Here is a 17,608-nt window from a genome sequence, read left to right as displayed (position 1 = left end):
AGACAAAACTCGCTCTCTCTTTTTTTTTTTTTTGTGTTGTCTCATACGTTCACTAGAGTCCCTTCTGATTTTGTACCCTAAACGCAGCTCGATTTATCTAAAGCCCTGAGTCTCGCCGGAAATCTTATAGACGCGATTTTTCTTAACGCCGTTTGATACACTTACAGTCTTTGAGATCCAGGAGATAGTGAATTTCTTGGTGGGTATTGAAAATGGAGGAAGAGAACGAAGTGGTGAAGACGTTTGCAGAACTTGGTGTGCGTGAGGAGCTTGTGAAAGCTTGTGAGAGATTGGGATGGAACAACCCTTCCAAAATTCAAGCCGAAGCCCTTCCTTATGCTCTTGAAGGTAACGCCTTTTGTGCTGTTACACTCTCTTTGTTTGTTTAATACTTTGTGAATGATTCTCATTGATGTTTCCGTACGATTTTGAGGCTCCTAGTTTTGTGTTTATATCATTCCGAGATTGAAAAGCTTAAAACTTTTTGGGTTTATATCATTGCAACTACTGTAATCGGAATCTGATGTTTTAATGTCTCCGTTCAGGGAAAGATGTTATTGGACTTGCGCAAACTGGTTCTGGTAAAACTGGAGCCTTTGCGATTCCTATATTGCAAGCACTTCTCGAGTATGTTTATGATTCTGAGCCTAAGAAAGGACGTAGACCTGATCCTGCCTTCTTCGCTTGTGTTTTATCTCCAACTCGGTATGATTTGCTTCCCCAGTTTCTTCTAGTGTCTACTTTGTTTGCTTATTTTAATTGGATTTTGATTCTTCTGTGATCCTTCTCTCCAGAGAGCTTGCTATCCAAATTGCTGAGCAGTTTGAAGCTCTAGGAGCTGATATAAGTCTTAGGTGTGCTGTGGTAAGCTCGTGCTTTTAACTATGTTTACCATATTTCAGATATTCCTGTTATAACAATAGTTGAATAGGTTTTAAACTTGATATGTTTCCTGATTTTTCAGCTTGTTGGAGGTATAGACAGGATGCAACAAACTATTGCTCTTGGGAAACGGCCTCATGTTATTGTACGTTTTTTTGTTCTAATCTTATGGTCATTTCTTTGAGTCACTGCAGTTATCATAAGTGAATTTAGTAGCTAACAATGGTATTTTGTTTCATAGGTTGCAACACCTGGTCGTCTTTGGGATCATATGTCTGACACAAAAGGCTTCTCTCTGAAGTCATTGAAATATCTGGTATACTAACGCGTATCTTTGTTGGTCTTTTTCGTTTTGGTTTAGTCTGTTCTTGGATCGTGTCAATTTGTTATTTACTTCACATTTTTCAACAGGTTCTTGATGAAGCAGATAGGCTGCTAAATGAAGATTTTGAGAAATCTCTTAACCAGATTTTAGAAGAGATCCCTCGTGAACGTAGAACATTTCTTTTCTCAGCGACTATGACTAAAAAGGTAGAAACCTTTCTTGACAGTGTTGTGGTTTTAATCGATCATACTGTCTCTCTATGACCTTTTGGAGCGGAAGATCTAAAGGAACAATTTATTAAACTCTCTGAATTTGTTTTGTCCTTATAGGTTCGAAAACTTCAAAGGGCATGTTTGAGGAATCCTGTGAAGGTATGGAAACACGAAATGACTTGATTTATTTTGTCACAGCTATCATAGTTTGAGGTATAACAGTTGTATGTTATTTGCTTTCTTTCAGATTGAAGCTGCCTCCAAATATTCCACAGTTGATACTCTGAAGCAGCAGTATCGATTTGTTGCTGCTAAATACAAGGTACCTTATCTACATAACAAAGCGTAGTAAATAGATAATAGCTAGCACATAAGAGGTTTTTATTTTCTTTAACTATAATTAGCGTATATATCCACTGTAACAGGATTGCTATCTTGTATACATTCTGAGTGAAATGCCTGACTCAACATCAATGATTTTCACCCGAACATGTGATGGTACTCGTTTTCTGGCTTTGGTGCTTCGGAGCCTTGGTTTTAGAGCCATTCCTATCAGTGGTCAAATGACTCAGGTAAATGATGCACTCCTGTTTCTAAACATTTCTGGACTTTTTCTCTCAAGATTTTCTCATTCTTTTCGAAATATTCACAGTCGAAGAGACTGGGAGCTTTGACTAAGTTTAAAGCAGCGGAATGTAATATCTTGGTTTGTACCGATGTGGCTAGTAGAGGGCTCGATATCCCATCAGTTGATGTGGTAATCAACTATGACATTCCCACAAATTCAAAGGTTAGCCCTTTTCTTATTCAGATGAATAGGATATCTTCATTCTTGTTTCTCATGAATCCATGATCTTCAGAACACACATTGATCTTGCAAATTTGGTTCATAGGATTACATCCACAGAGTAGGAAGAACCGCTCGTGCTGGACGTTCTGGTGTCGGGATATCACTTGTAAACCAGTATGAGCTTGAATGGTATATACAAATAGAAAAACTCATTGGTAAGTAAATAAACCTGCGAGAACTTTTTATTATTTTGGTTTCTCACGGGATACAGACATTTGACTATGCTTGGACGCTCAGGCAAAAAACTACCAGAATATCCTGCTGAGGAAGACGAAGTCTTATCATTGTTGGAGAGAGTCCAAGAAGCGAAAAAGTTATCCGCAATGGTATATTTACTCTTCACTTTTTCTACTACATGTAAGAAGGTTTAGATGTTTTTTGCTTTTAACTGCAATTAATAATTGAAATATGTCTGTTTTGTGTTTGGCAATTTATGTTATAGAATATGAAAGAATCAGGAGGTAGGAAGAAGAGAAGGGGAGAAGATGATGAAGAGAGTGAGAGGTTCTTGGGAGGTAACAAGGACAGAGGTGATGGCAAAGACAAGAAATCTTCTAAGAAGTTCAAACGATAAAATGGCTCTGTTTCTATTGTTTCCCGGCAACTCCACTCACCTAAGTTTTGAATTCAAGTTTTGCATATGAACTTGGGTAATTTAATCAATTTTTGTACTCGTAATTTGTATTTTCTTTTCTTTTTTTGCTTTGTTTCTTAAAGACTGAATTTATGCTATCAATATTAAAAGAGGTTTAAAAAGCTCTGGTGTCTGTTCTTGTTGCTCTGCAGCACTTTGTTTAAAATATTATCAGCAGAAGTCTGGTTTAATTGGTTCCCGATTTTACGTGTTCCAGTTGCCTAATGCAATTTATGAATCAGATAAGCCGGTCTTGTTCACTTCGTCTGCTCTAACTTTTGAGAACAAAAAACTAAGAACACAACTTTATAATGGATTTCTTATGAAATTGAATGTTTATGAAGAGGTACAATACCCAAAGAAAGATTTGAGGATGAAAAACAAAAACGAGGGAAAAAAAAATGCAAGAATAATGAAAAACTAAACTCGATTAAGAAAAAAAAAAAAAAAAAGAAGAAGCCAAAAAGGACTTACCACATCAAACTCAACTCAAGTAGTAGGCAAGAAAAGATGCAAAACAAAAAATTAAAACTACTCTCTTGTAGATTGGGGGAACCAATAATAGCAAAGTCAAGATGAAGCACCACCTCGAGGCGCACCACGACCTCCTTCTCCACGGCCTCCTCTTCCACCCCCTCCGTTTTGGGGAACCCTTTGATAACCTTCTCCTCCATTTCGTGGGTTTGAGCTCTTTGGTCTGCCCGAAAACTCACCCCCTCCTCGTCCATAGCCTCCTCCTCTGCCTCCACCACCACGTCCTCCTTTGAAACTTTCGTTTCGGAAGCTTCCTCTCCCGGAAAAGTATCTTCCCCTACTACCTCCATTGTTGCCTCCTCCTGCATATAAAAAAAGATAACACATCTTTTAAATACACTATAAAATCTTCATAAAACCAATTTTTTTCCTTAATGAGGTCTCTCATGTTTCATACCTCGACTGTTTGTTTTCTTCTCCTCTACAACAGCTTGACGATCCCCAATTGTAACCGGTGAGGCCTACATTAACCAACCCAAAGAGTCAAGACTTTTTGAATAAACCACGAGCTCGGAAAGACTTAGGAATAAACGTGGTAAAAAAAAGAGATAAAAATCAAGGCTATGGGCTTACATCAAGCGCACTCTGCTTTCCGCTAGCTGTTTCAAATTCCACAAAACCAAAACAGAAACCTTGCTGCTGAGAGTCACAAAAACGTGTAAGGAACCAAAAAGGCGAGGTGTTTAGGAAGAGAATGTAGAATTTATATATCAAACCTTATTGCTTCTGACTTGAATCCCCTCAACCTTGATTGCACCAAAGTTTTTGAACACCTCTTCAAGTTGTGTTGGTGTGGAGTCAAAAGGTAAATTTCGGACATAAATCGAATGACCATCATCTGTAATAACAAGTAGACAAAAAAATAAAAGTAACAAAAATCAATAACCAAGGGAATAACGCATATTCAAACAGCCCAAATGAAAAGAATTTACGGACCATCCACATCAACATGGCTACTATTTTGAACATTCTCAAGAGCTGAAGCCTCGGGTGCTGCTACATGCTCCGCAGGACGAGCGGTCGTCTTCTGGTTGGTATTGACTGAAGCTGCTCTTGGCTTGTTCCGAGCAACGTGTGTTGGTGCTGGACCACTTTTCATCAGTTTGAGCTGTTGAAACACATAAAGACTTCGTAAGGTTTACTAAAAACGATAAAAAATCTTAAGGAAACAACAAAAAAGAACTAGAAAGAAACAGTTAGTTAGTAGGCGGTTGTGACTCACGATTGAAGCATAAGAATGCTTAGGAGCATCTCCTTGAGGCACTGATAAAACTTCATTATGGCTTAATTGAGTTGGAGGTTCGATATGTTCAACGTCAACAACAACTCCTTCATCTTTATCAGAAGGATCATACACCTCTGCGACATTGTCAAGATCTTCCTCCTCAATTGAAGCAACTGGCTCAGATTCTACCTCGGTCTCGTGACTAACGTTAAGACGTTCTGACAAGAAGTACGGTAATGTTAATATCCTGAACTAAATAACAGAGTGCTATGTAGTCAAGAAAACATAAAAACATTGATCGTACCTGGTTCCACAGGAGCCTGAACATCCCTGGTGGTTCCATTGATGGCGACAGAACGGGCTTGTGTGGTTACCTCTTTCTCCTCGAGGAATCGAAACACGTCATTCAAGACAAAGTATCCCTTGTCCTGTGGAGCCAAGAAAAAAGTTTGACTAAACTTCTTCCTCACATTATCATTTCCAGTCAAGCGTCCTGTAACCAGGACGATAACACCCCTCTCATGAGACTCCTGAGCATCCGCAGTTTCTATCTCGGCCGTGTAGTCTTCATATTTCAATGAAAGAATCTTATCATTGATCGCCTGAAATCCAAAGTGGAACCAATATTAATATGTACCTTAGAGAAGAGAGCAATATGGCAAATGTTATATAGTAATTGACTTATTAATAATCTCACTTGCATAGTTGTGACAGTTGTCACAGCACCATTGACATCAGGTCGGGTTAACAAGCTCGAATCCTGATAAAACCGATGGACTAGACCAGGAGATTGGTGAAGAATATGATAGTATTGCTCCACAAAGGCACGACCAACAACCTCAGCACCAGGGGAAGGGTTAGCTTCCTGCTGTGCCATCTACACTCAATAATATATATATACACACAGTGAGAATCAAATTTTACATAACTTAAAAGATGAACATTAACGATTAATCAAGCGTTTTTTTAGTAATTTTTGGAGACAATCTTCTCTGAACTAAATCGTTTTGATCAATAAACCTAAAAGGCTGATTCGATTTCGTACAACTCAGAATTAAAAGTCAACGATCTAATAAGAAAGTCTAATGATTTCACTGTTCAAGATGAAATTAAAGCTGAAACACACACAAAAACCCTAATATTAATAAAGATCATAACACTTATTAACAAGAAGAACACGAATTCAGAGACGAAGCAGCAGTAACTAATGAAAACAGATGATGTTTTATGACAAAAGTGAATCGAGGAGAAAAAAGTATATATTTAAAGAACGAGTCAGATCAAGCTCGATATAGAAAGAAAACCCAAAAAGAGATTAAGATTGGAGCAAATCAAGAAAGAGTAAAAGAAACAGATCGAATGAGGAAATTAGTGTAGTTGTGTACTTACAGTGATCTGAGGGGGGGGGGAGAAGGACAAAGAGAGATCTGCTGCAGATGCTACGAAACAGAGGAGAGGACGAGCGAGACAGCGACAGACGGAGAAAGAGAGAGAAAGTAAAAAAAGGAGTGAGAGGAGGAACAAAAGTACGGACTTTAGTTTTAGTTTAGTTTAGTTCAGTTCAGTTCGGTTCGGTTCGGCCCACGAAGACTTTAAACTTTTGGGCTTCTTATTCTAGTTCTGTCTTGTTTCTGTTTTTAGAAAAGTATTTGGTCTTTCTTGTTCATTTTTAGAAACTTGCTAAAATTTTTATGCAGTGTTATCTTGCGAATGTGTTTGGGTTGCAGGATAAAGTTTATAAACCGTTCACATATTTCGTAACTTACGACATATCCTAAAAAATTTATGAAAACAATTCCAAATTCCGAGTCATTGCAAGATTAAATTCATAACTCGATGCAGGGCCGCCTCGGGGCTAAAGCCAGACAAGCAGATGCTTTAGGCATCAAAAATATATGAACAATTTAAGGGCATCATTTGGCAAAAAAATTCTTTAGTACAGTGGTGAAGTCTATGCTTAGTACCTCATGGGTGTCGGGTTCGAGTATTGAAATGTGTAGTTTGCCAATTTTAATTTTATTCGATTTGTTAATGGGCGTTTTTGCTTTAGGCAGCAAAAATATATTCGGTCCGCCCCTGACTCGATGTTTGATGAGATATGGATAACTTGAAATGGGAGGTACTACTAATGTCAACTGAAGAATGACTAATCAATCACCTGAATGGAAAAAAAAAAAAAAAGACTTCTGAAATACTATTATTATATATCGTATTTTTTTTGGGGGGGGGGGGGGGGGGGTATATAACATGTTGAGTTAGCTAAAGTTATTTAATCTTTTTGAAAAATAAAAAGACATATCTGTATATTATAATTTAAACTCTATTTTTTGGTAGGAGGAGCTGAACCGACAATTCTTAAACATTGTTCTTTTAGCATAGGAGGGAAAAATGGATTAAATGAAATTTTTGGTATGCAATTGGCTTCGACATCCAAAAATGTTTTGCAACAAACAAGACCTATGTTACCAAACTTTCTCGTAAATATGGATTGAGAAACCTCTGTAACACATCCAGGAATATCCATCACCACTAACCAATATTTTGTTATACCAGGTAACCCTGGTACACCCGAAATTAGTTGAAATGGAAAAGGAAAAGGAAGAGCCGGAAACTGCGGTAGTTGAGCGTTTACCGAGACCACAACACATAGGGCTGCCAGAAGAAAAAACACATTTTTGATAGACATAATGGGATATTGCACACTGGGAAAGAAAGCCCTTCACAAATATGTTTCTTTATCAAGGTTGGTTTTGATGGATGTACGACTAGTACAATTGTTGTTTATTTATATGGAAAGCAATAAAAGCTACCTATCAATTACGTTGAAGAAACGTTTTTGGATTTTAATTAGTTGATATTAGATTTAATTCAGCCGTTCATTTTATGTTTAACCTACATAGCTAGTCAGATGTTTAATGCTCGATTTGTTATTGATTGATGAACAACAATAAGATATTTGCTTTATTATATGGAGTGAAACGAAACTGTGGTATTAGATCTTGTGTAGCCGTTTTATAAATTTAAGCAGAGTCTCCAGTCGAGCGTGAAACGAGCGACATTAGCGAAAAAACTAAAGCAAATATTTTACTCCCTTTAATTATCGGTATATTTCAAAATTTTAGTCGGTAAATTGGTTTTGTTATTATATTTTTTTTATTTTTTATTTTGAATGTATAATAAGTTCAGTTTTCAAAAGTTCCATACACTTAATGAAGTTTGGTTTAGGGGTGAGATTTTCAATCGTGCCCATATGTTCTCAAAATTATGTGAGGATTAGCTATAGTTTAGCATTAGTATCATGAGAATCAGAAGCTGAACTGTAAACAATCATAAAGCCATATCTGGTTCTTGGTCAAGTACACTTGGAAATATATCGACTTTAAATTTTCTTTCTAGTTTTCTGTTCTATAGACTATATGACAAGAGACCAGAATCACTGTGACTCTTGAGTATTTTCATTTACTTTTTTTTTCTTTGAAATTGCGCTTTATGGTTTTGTTTCTTGTTTACTTTCAAAAAAACTTTCATGCAACTTAGTTAATGAGGTGTCACTTGCTACATCGTAGAATATGATTTTGTAGTCTTGAAAGTGACTAAATATATCATTGCATCTTCTCAAAAAATATATCATTGCATACAATATCATAAAATCAACTTTATTGTTTAGTTAAAATTAAAACAACAATGATTTGACATATAACTACTTAAGAAATCTAATTTGTGGTAGGAGGAATTGCTCCAGCAATTCTTGAGCATTGTTCCTTCAACATAGGAGGAAAAAACGGATTAGTCGGAACTTTCGAGATGCAATTGGCTTCGATTTCCAAAAATGCTTTACAACTCACTGGACCTATGTTACCAAACTTTCTAATGATTATGGATTGAGAAATCTCAGCGCAATGCATCCAGGAATTAATGTCCCTCAATGTTGGCCAACATTTTGTTATATCAGGTAATCCTGGCATACCAGGTTTGGTAAGAATGGAAGTGGGAATGGGAAACGATAGTGTGGTAGTAGTATTTGAGCATTTACCGAAACCAAAATGCATATAACCGCTACAAGAAAAATCACGTTTTTAATAGCCATGATGAAAAAAATTGGAAGTTTCAAATATAGTGGTACAAATGATTCTTTTCTCGATTATGTTTCTAAATGGTGAAGAATACTAACATCCTTAATTAGTAATTTATACGGGAAGAAATGAACATTGGTATTAGTTGCCGTTTTGAAACGTTTTCAGACTTTTATTAGGTATTTAATTGGGAAAATGTTTACAAAATTCCCGACGTTCAAATTTGAGACGAAAAAAGCATGAACTTTCGAAATGTTATTTTAATCACAAAGTTTGGTTTGACTTTTTGATAAAATAGTAAAGTTTTATTGACTCGGTCATTTCAAGCATTTCTGTTAACGAATTTGATTTTCTGTTAACCATGTTTACACGAATATGTTAGTGTCGTCTGTATGTAAAACTGGGAGTTAAATAACTTTTTGCACGCGAGTTCGACATTAACCAAACCCAAATATTTTGATTTTTTTGAAAAACACATTACCTGGGATTCGAACTCGAGACCCTAGAGACATAAAGATAAAAAAGTAACCAACTACGCCAAACTAGTTTGGTAAAATTTACTGAAACATATATAAATATATACGCGAAAATAAAGCTATGGATCTGAAAATCAAGTTTATTTAAGAGAACAACGACCCAAAAACGCAACCGGCGGATCAAGCTGCGGCAGCGAATATATTCACCGAAAAATCTAATTCCCACTGAAGCTTTATCCAACGGAGGAAGCAACGTCTTATGTTCTCTCGAGGAGCAAGTTGTGGGTCGTTATTGACGGATCCTTGCGGCGAAGAAGGGTTCTGATGCGGCGGATATGGTTGGGCGGGGAAGAAGTTAAAAAATACATATCAAACACGATATAATAGTGTGTGTTTCATTAACTTGCAAGGAATGTTCCTAGAGTAGTTGGTTATACTTAGTCGTTTGCGTCTCTGTGGTCTCGGGTTCGAATCCTTGAGTTATATTTTATTTTTTAAAAAATTGGCCCAGATAGAGTTGAACCCGGGAGCAGATGGAAAGCAAACTCCCGCAGATGCCACTGGACCACGTAATACTTTCAATTTATATATGTAAACAAACTATATATCTTGTTTTTGACTAAACGGAGATGGTTAACATAAAATTAAATCCGTTAAGGAAAACTTAACGGCGTGCTTGAAAAGGCCGAGTCAACGAAACTTTACTATTTTATCAAAAAATCAAACCAAATTTTGTGATTAAAATGACATTTCGAAAATTCATGCTTTTTTCGTCTCAAATTTGAAAGTTGGGAATTTTTTTTGACATTTTTCCCGTATTTAATTGGCAGTTTCGTTTTTTTTTTTTTTTTTTTTGGGTATCAGCCATATGTGATTTGATTAAGGAGAGGAAATATAACCGATGGCCTTTCATCAAACCGGAGTAACTCAGAATTAATCCATTAAAGAGGATTTTATGAACTCACATTTTCTGTATAAATGTTTTTTTTTTTTTCTGATACTAGTGCATAAATGTTATATACAAAGTTCAATGCATGGGAGGTACAGTTTTGAGTCATGGGATTGCATTATCTTTATCTAGATCCAAGCTCGAAAAGCATTTATCTGCAATAATTAATTTTACAATTGTCTCCTACGCTTATTGCTCCCCCCAGACATTAAAGGCACTACTTCAGTACTCCATCACAGTAACTTTCTTACTGCATTATCTCTTCCTTTTGGCAGGTTCATATCTTCCGCTTTGTCTCCTCTCAACCCCTCGAGCCTATTTGACTTACCGACAACAGAGGAATCCAAACGGATATATTACAAACGAAATTCAACAAACATAATCAATTCGTTCTACACCTTATAAGTACCATATCCATTTTTACCCACATATAAAAGCCAATACTTGTCTTGGCATATAAGACCTTGTGTATTTTGTCTTATACGAACCCGTGATTTTTTATATATTCTTTTTCCAAATATGAAGAGATAGTTGGTTTGCTATTGATAATAGTAATTAAAATTCTAAAAAAACACAGAGAGAAACGAGTAGTTTGAGTGCAGCAAACTCTGAAGATACCTTTACTGCATCAATAATACAAAAAGGAGAAGCAGTTATCTATGTATGTATGTCTGTCATAATGTCAGCATCAGCATGTATATATATATGGGGGTATGTATATATGTGGTTAAATAAGTTTACTTTTTGGTGGGTTTTACTCCTTTTGGTGTTGTCTCTTGCAAGGACATGTCCGTGTCTGTCTCAGCATGAGCCTTCTGCATTTACTGACGTTCAGACCCGAAAACGACGGCTCAGTACCAAAAGACAAAAAGAAGAAGAGGTTCTTAGGCTATTGTGTACTGTACTGTTTGATAATGAAGGACGACACCGTTTTCATTATTTTGTTTTGATTCTCTCTTCTAGTATAGTATAGTAATAGAAGAGAGATGTGGAGATGTTATGATTCGTTGATATCACATAATAACGCAAGTATGCAAATTTGGATATTTTCACAATTTTGTTAGAATTCTGGGTTTTTAGTCCGATTTGTGACTCTACACGGTCTGATGGCGATAGCTTAAGACCAACTTGTCCAACATTTGTTTTTTTTTTCCTTCTTTTTGTGTAAAATTACAAAATTTTCCATTTTCGTAACATTAATATATACAAAGACTCTGTCAATATTATTGGGTTGAAATTTGAGACTCTGACAGTATTTCATATTAGATCATAATTCAGTAACTTGACAGAAAAAAAGAAGAAAAAAAAAAAAGTTTAGGAGGAGGGGAGTATGCTAATTCTTTTGAGTAATAGTATAATGAATTTATATAAGTTTGAAAATAATTATGCTATTATTGACCTAAAATGTCTTGATGGTTAAAGATTTAAAGGCAATAACTTTTTTTTTTTGTCACAATTTAAAGGCAATAACATGTTGTGAATTTTGGATGCAAGAGAATCGGTATTCCCACGTCAAAAGACAAAACTGTCCAATCTACAAAACATGCAATGAGTTTATTTATATACTTACTGTAAGAGAAATTCCTATATGTTGAAGAAAAGAAAAGTATAGGCAGGCATGTAAATATTCTTAAAAGTAGGGTGTAATTAATATACGTATATATATATATATATACATATAGAGTGAGTTAGGGTTTCTAGTGCCTAACTATATTTAGTTTGAGATATGATATGGCAATGAAAAACAAACCTGGTAATTCAAAAACGAAGCACATGGAGAATTTAATAATTGAACAGGCTGAAATTTAAAAAAATTTGGCAGCACTTTGGCATAACTCAGCTAGCCTAAAGTCAGAAGTGTCGAAAATCTATATGTATATATTAATATATATAGGCACACAACATTAATATATACATATACAAAGATGCAACTGTAGCGTATATGGTATTGTCTGTATAAGGATCACAAGATCCTATATGCATGCTCGAAAAGTAGGGGGAAATCAAACCCAGAAGCTCAAGTTCCGTCATCATCAATCATCATTTCTCTAGTTCTTCTTCGTTTGTGCAGTCCACAGACTTTTGATAACCATACGTATATATTAGTACTGACCTATATATGATCCGGTTGCTTTGTTAAATTTGTCAACTTAGTAGATTTAGGACCAATTGGTAATGACTGTTATTTGTGGTTGTAGAGACTTTGACTGTAAAGATTTGGTCGTATAGAATTTGGCTGCAGAGATTTTGGTTGTAGATATTTAACTGTTAAAATCTGATTGTTAAAAGAAAATTTTAAAAGCTCTGACTATAATTTTATTAATAACAAAATTGTAAAAATATACAAAGTGACGATAAAAATAATGAATTTGTGAAGAGCAGTGGATGTCAAAAGAAGGAAAAAAAATACTGATAATTAATTTATAAAAAAAGGTTTGTGTAAAAATATATATAAAATTTTATATAGTTTTTAATTATGATGGAGGAAGAAAAAAAAGTTATTTTAAACTTGTTGGTTTTAGAGCGTCATTTTGAAACTTTTAAAAAGAAAGGAAAATAAAGAAAAAACAAATTAAAAATAAAAGTCGTTAAAGCTTGATTGGCAAATAAAAGGCTTTTAAAACTTTTCAATGATTTTAAAATCTTAAAAGTCTTCACTAATCGGGTCCTAAGTTGAGGTAGGGAGACGCCTGGTACGAACTATTACAATTAATGGTACAAAGTACAAAATATTAAAATTAAAATTTGCAAATCTTTCACTAAAAAAAATAAAAAATAAAAATATTATAAATTATGTTAGAGCATGTGCAGCGGTAGTCTCTCAATAGATCTTTCACCCACCAAAAATATATAATATTAAAAAAATAAGAAAGAAAATTAAGTGGGTCTGTGGAAGAGATTTTGAGAACTTTGTGAGAGACTCACTTGACACATGTTCTACCCTAATTGATTTTGAATTTTATTTATAATATAAATTTAAAACAAAAATTAAAATTACACTAAATTTATTAAAATAATATATTTGAGAGACTGAGAGGTTCTCCCCTTGTATATGCTCTTACGGAACTTATAAAATCATATACACATAATTCGATGTAATATGACAAAAAATTCCTTGGTGATCAAAGAGAAAAACATTATGATATAAATTTCCTTACTTTATTGATCATAATATATATAGTTTTGTTTGATATAAATCGTAAAATCCCTTGAACCCCATAACATAGGGGCGTTTAGTAAATTTTGTAGTAAATTAGATGAATTATGAAAATAATTAATTATAACAAACTTTCGTTAATTCATTAAAAAAAATTACGTTAACTAATTTAAGAAGATTATATTTTTGGCTTTCACAGGCGTTAACAACCAAGTAATTCCATCGGCAATGGCTAATAAAGGAGGCTTTGTAGTGGGCTAGCTGCTTTAGACGACGGGTGGGTTTGGCAAGCAAGTCGTTGTTCAAACGAAAATTTTGTTGCAACAAATTTCACCATAAGTTTTATGAATTTTTTGCCACATATCCGAATTTAAACCAATATTCCGCTGACAATCTATACAAAAGTTGGTAAGTACATTACCAAAAAACAATAAACATATAATCTTATCACTACAGAAATATATATTTGTTTATTAGAAAATACCACCATATCCAAAAAGATGCCTTTCTTATTAAGGATTCAAATTAAGCACTTTCTTAAAATGATTTGTGAAATTTTAAAAACATAACTAAAATGTAGTATTTCTTAGAATATTCTTACATACAAATGAACGATATGATGAACAATGACCAAAACTTATCTGTTCGCTAAAAATTAGATGATATGTTAACGTTAGTGGAGAACGTTTTCAATGGTTTTGTTTTCTACTAAACTATACAAGTTTTATTTTCAAATTCATTCGCAAATTTTGTTACAATGAATATCATCTCAAGATTATTAATATATTATATATTTATTGTTGCAACGAATCTGGATTAACCGGAGTTTTGAATTTGAAACCATATATATATATATGAATTCACAATATTCTACGGAACAACCAGTGGCTTAAAGGAGCGGTCAATTATAGAAGACTTTATACTAGTGATCAAGTTGGATACGAAGAGGAAAGAAAATGGTGTGATTTGTGAGCAAAAATCTCAGTGGCAAAGACACTTACAAGAGAAAGTGGTCCACAAATCTCTTTGTGAGTATTTAAGCATTAGATGCTTTAAAGAAAAACCTATACTCGTTGGTCCATTCTCTATCTCAGAGACAGACCCTTACCTCCTCTAGCTGTCAATCTATTATATATATTTAGACATATATATGTTGTTATTAAAGAAAAAAAAACTACATATATAAAACATAACCCACAAGTAATTAATTAGAAATAAAAGCAATACTCCCCAACAGTTTGATTTTAACCAGTCTAGATTTCATTATCACTCAAATTAGGGTTTCAACAAGTTGCTTCGTTAATATTCAACAGATTCTTTAACAGTCAAATAAATTGCAAGAAAATGTCACAAAATATAAATTGGTCCTTCCATTTTTATTTTATTATTTTGAAAATTTATAAAAAGCTTCAAATTCTTTTTATGTTTTACAGTACAACCTCTGTTTAAAGCTCTTGTTGTAGAACTACTCAAGTCATTTTATTATTTTCACACAAATTAATTAAAATAGATAAATTTTTATTTTACTTGTTAGTACACTAATATATTTTCTCTCTCTAATTAACAAGCTAAGATATTTTAGTATTCAAATTTGATAAATTTATATTTAATAAATTATATAAAAGTTAAGAAAAATAAATGTCTAAAGCCCATAAAATTAAAGGGAACCAAAACTTGAATACTACAAAGTATTAAATTTTATTGTAAAGGTTTTTTCTTTTGTCAACTATTTAAAGTATTTTATAAAAAAAGATTGATTTATGTGAGTGTAAACGAAACATGCACATTTCATCACAGTATCAGTACACTACATAAATTGCACCTCTTTTTGTCCTTCTGCACAAATTCCTTTCATACCAAAAAAAAAAAAGCCCTAGGGATTGGAATACAATTTAAAAGTAGATTTAATTCATTTGTTATTTAACTTCCCCAATCATTATAATACATATATAATTCGAGTTTCCAAAAAAAGAAAAAGAAATACTTCACATTCCTCTGCCTCCTTATCTCTTTCTTATTCTCTCCATTCTTCTTCCCTTCTTCTCTGTGAAGCTAGATCTTGAACTAGGACTTCAAGCTTACTAGTCTTCAATACCGATGTAAGAACATATAGATAATCTTTAACATGTTTGAATTTCAAATTCTTACGAGCTTTCTTTTCTTAGTTAGATGCTAACTCAAGAAAGAGAGTTCAATCATATCTATTTTGCTTTAACTTGTTATTCATGTGAATTTTCCTCCAAAACATTTTTTTTAAAGCAACAATTTAATCACTCCACTTCAATTCCATTCCATAAGAAGCTAACAACAACTAATTATTCTCTTTTTGATTTTTTTTCCTATTAAATTGGCCAATTTCGTCTCTTCTCTTCTTTCAGATCTGTTCTTCACACCAGCTTAATTAATTGAGTGAAGAAGATCTTATTGAGTTGAATTAAAAAGAGGGATGAGATCAAGAGAATGCGACGAAGAGGAGATTCATGCAAAGCAAGAAGGAGATAGTAATCAAAATCACCAAGTAAACTTAAACCACATGTTGCAACAGCAACAGCCGAGTACAGTGTCATCTTCAAGGCAATGGACTTCAGCTTTTAGGAATCCAAGAATCGTTCGAGTATCGAGAACATTCGGTGGCAAAGACAGACACAGCAAAGTATGTACAGTCCGTGGTCTTCGAGACCGGAGGATAAGGTTGTCAGTACCTACAGCGATTCAACTCTACGACCTTCAAGATCGATTAGGGTTGAGTCAGCCAAGCAAAGTCATAGATTGGTTACTCGAAGAAGCAAAAGATGACGTCGACAAGCTCCCTCCTCTACAATTCCCACATGGTTTTAACCAAATGTATCCAAATCTCATGTTTGGTAACTCCGGGTTCGGAGAATCGCCATCGTCAACTTCATCAACAACGTTTCCAGGAAGCAATCTTGGGTTCTTGGAAAACTGGGATCTTGGTGGTTCTTCAAGAACAAGATCAAGAATCACGGATACTACTGCGACCCATAGAGAAAGTTTCGATCTAGATAAAGGGAAATGGATCAAACACGACGAGAATAGTAATCAAGATCACCAAGGGTTCAATCATCAGCATTTCCCACTGACCAATCCTTACAACAACACTTCTTCTTATTACAACCTCGGACATCTTCAACAATCGTTAGAACAATCCGGTAATAACGTTACTGTCGCAATATCTAATGTTGCTGCTAATAACAACAATAATCTCAACTTGCCTCCTCCTTCCTCTTCTGCTCCAAGAGACGGATCTCAGCTTTTTTTCGGTCCTACTCCTCCGGCTATGAGCTCTCTATTTCCGACATACCCTTCGTTTCTCGGAGCTTCTCATCATCATAATCATCATCATCATCAAGTCGTAGATGGAGCTGGTCATCTTCAGCTCTTTAGCTCGAATTCAAATACGGCGACGCAGCAGCAGATGATGACGGGTAATACGAGTTTGATTAGACCATTTCATCATTTGATGAGCTCGAATCATGATACGGATCGTCATAGTAGCGATAATGATTCCGATTCATGAAAGGTTTTCTATATTGTAGCTACACTATACATAAATATCTTATATGTATACGCATTCTTCTATATTTTTATACATATGCGTATTGTTGGGTTGGTTTATATATCTTCCTCGTGTATGTATAGAAATTTTAATAATCTCCAATGTGGATTGGAACAAAGACATTCATAATGCGAGGATGATTGTTATATTTATATATTTTTGAGTTTTGATATATGTTTATTTAGATTGCTTGTTTTTGAAATTGGATGAATTATTTTTGAATATATTTTTGTATTCATTTATGAATAGTGATAATTTGATATACAGTACTTTATATAGTTATTCGAATAGATTAAATTAATGAATTGTACAATATATGTAGGTATCTCATAAAAGCTGTCTAGTACTTTCATCGATCTTCTTGTGTAAAATTTAGATTAGTAAATCTTCTTAATTAATGGACCTAGGTACATATATATAGCTTGAATATCATATATATATGGATTTCAATGGACCTAGGTTTGCGGTTAAATTGGTTTCAATAAATTAGAGTTAAACACTACTAATCCATATGCAATGCAAACAATGTGATTCGTTTCAAAACATATCAGCCCGCGCCCCTAGCTACCGTCAGCTGTGAGACACGTTAGTTGTCATATGGGACATGATTGATGCAAATGTATGCAGCATGTTTGTCGCGCCATTGCTTTGGAATCCGCTAATTCTCTATTGCCACAGTTGTAGGATCGATTTGGCGCCTTCCTCATCTTATAA

General features: G+C 34.3%; 4 protein-coding genes and 1 pseudogene across 5 annotated transcripts; 2 read left to right on the top strand and 3 right to left on the bottom strand.

The window, feature by feature from the left end:
• Nucleotides 1-3,025, top strand: LOC104762209 (DEAD-box ATP-dependent RNA helicase 10). Its single transcript, XM_010485457.3, has 13 exons — nt 1-348; nt 546-705; nt 795-864; nt 965-1,027; nt 1,124-1,198; nt 1,294-1,413; nt 1,537-1,578; nt 1,667-1,741; nt 1,845-1,991; nt 2,072-2,209; nt 2,313-2,424; nt 2,507-2,595; nt 2,712-3,025. The coding sequence occupies exons 1-13, from the start codon at nt 213-215 to the stop codon at nt 2,841-2,843; spliced, it is 1,359 nt and encodes a 452-aa protein (XP_010483759.1). The 5' UTR covers nt 1-212; the 3' UTR covers nt 2,844-3,025.
• A 171-nt stretch (nt 3,026-3,196) lies between these two features.
• On the bottom strand, nt 3,197-6,245 carry LOC104738399 (nuclear transport factor 2-like). 2 transcript variants are annotated; one of them, XM_010458581.3, is made up of 9 exons: nt 6,052-6,245; nt 5,360-5,539; nt 4,967-5,264; nt 4,660-4,880; nt 4,374-4,545; nt 4,154-4,275; nt 4,011-4,076; nt 3,835-3,898; nt 3,197-3,739 (listed from the first exon to the last, which is right to left on the bottom strand). In XM_010458581.3, exons 2-9 carry the CDS (start codon nt 5,537-5,539, stop codon nt 3,474-3,476), a joined length of 1,389 nt encoding a protein of 462 aa, XP_010456883.2. In that variant the 5' UTR covers nt 6,052-6,245; the 3' UTR covers nt 3,197-3,473. The 2 variants fall into 2 exon arrangements, with proteins under 2 accessions (XP_010456883.2, XP_019093232.2); XM_019237687.2 differs by having other exon boundaries at nt 4,011-4,073.
• Nucleotides 6,246-6,982: 737 nt separating this feature from the next.
• On the bottom strand, nt 6,983-7,372 carry LOC109130520 (uncharacterized). Its single transcript, XM_019240125.2, has one exon. It carries the CDS (start codon nt 7,346-7,348, stop codon nt 6,983-6,985), a length of 366 nt encoding a protein of 121 aa, XP_019095670.2. The 5' UTR covers nt 7,349-7,372.
• Nucleotides 7,373-8,375: 1,003 nt separating this feature from the next.
• On the bottom strand, nt 8,376-8,749 carry LOC147923097 (uncharacterized; annotated as a pseudogene).
• Nucleotides 8,750-15,194: 6,445 nt separating this feature from the next.
• LOC104762207 (transcription factor TCP5) lies at nt 15,195-17,074 on the top strand. The gene is made up of 2 exons (XM_010485453.3): nt 15,195-15,416; nt 15,696-17,074. The coding sequence occupies exon 2, from the start codon at nt 15,764-15,766 to the stop codon at nt 16,853-16,855; it is 1,092 nt and encodes a 363-aa protein (XP_010483755.2). The 5' UTR covers nt 15,195-15,416; nt 15,696-15,763; the 3' UTR covers nt 16,856-17,074.
• Nucleotides 17,075-17,608: the final 534 nt, after the last annotated feature.

This window comes from Camelina sativa, chromosome 18 (assembly GCF_030686135.1).
Source record: "Camelina sativa cultivar CO46 ecotype springtype chromosome 18, ASM3068613v1".
NCBI classification, from domain to species: Eukaryota; Viridiplantae; Streptophyta; class Magnoliopsida; order Brassicales; family Brassicaceae; genus Camelina; species Camelina sativa.
This window is presented reverse-complemented; position numbering and strand designations above follow the sequence as displayed.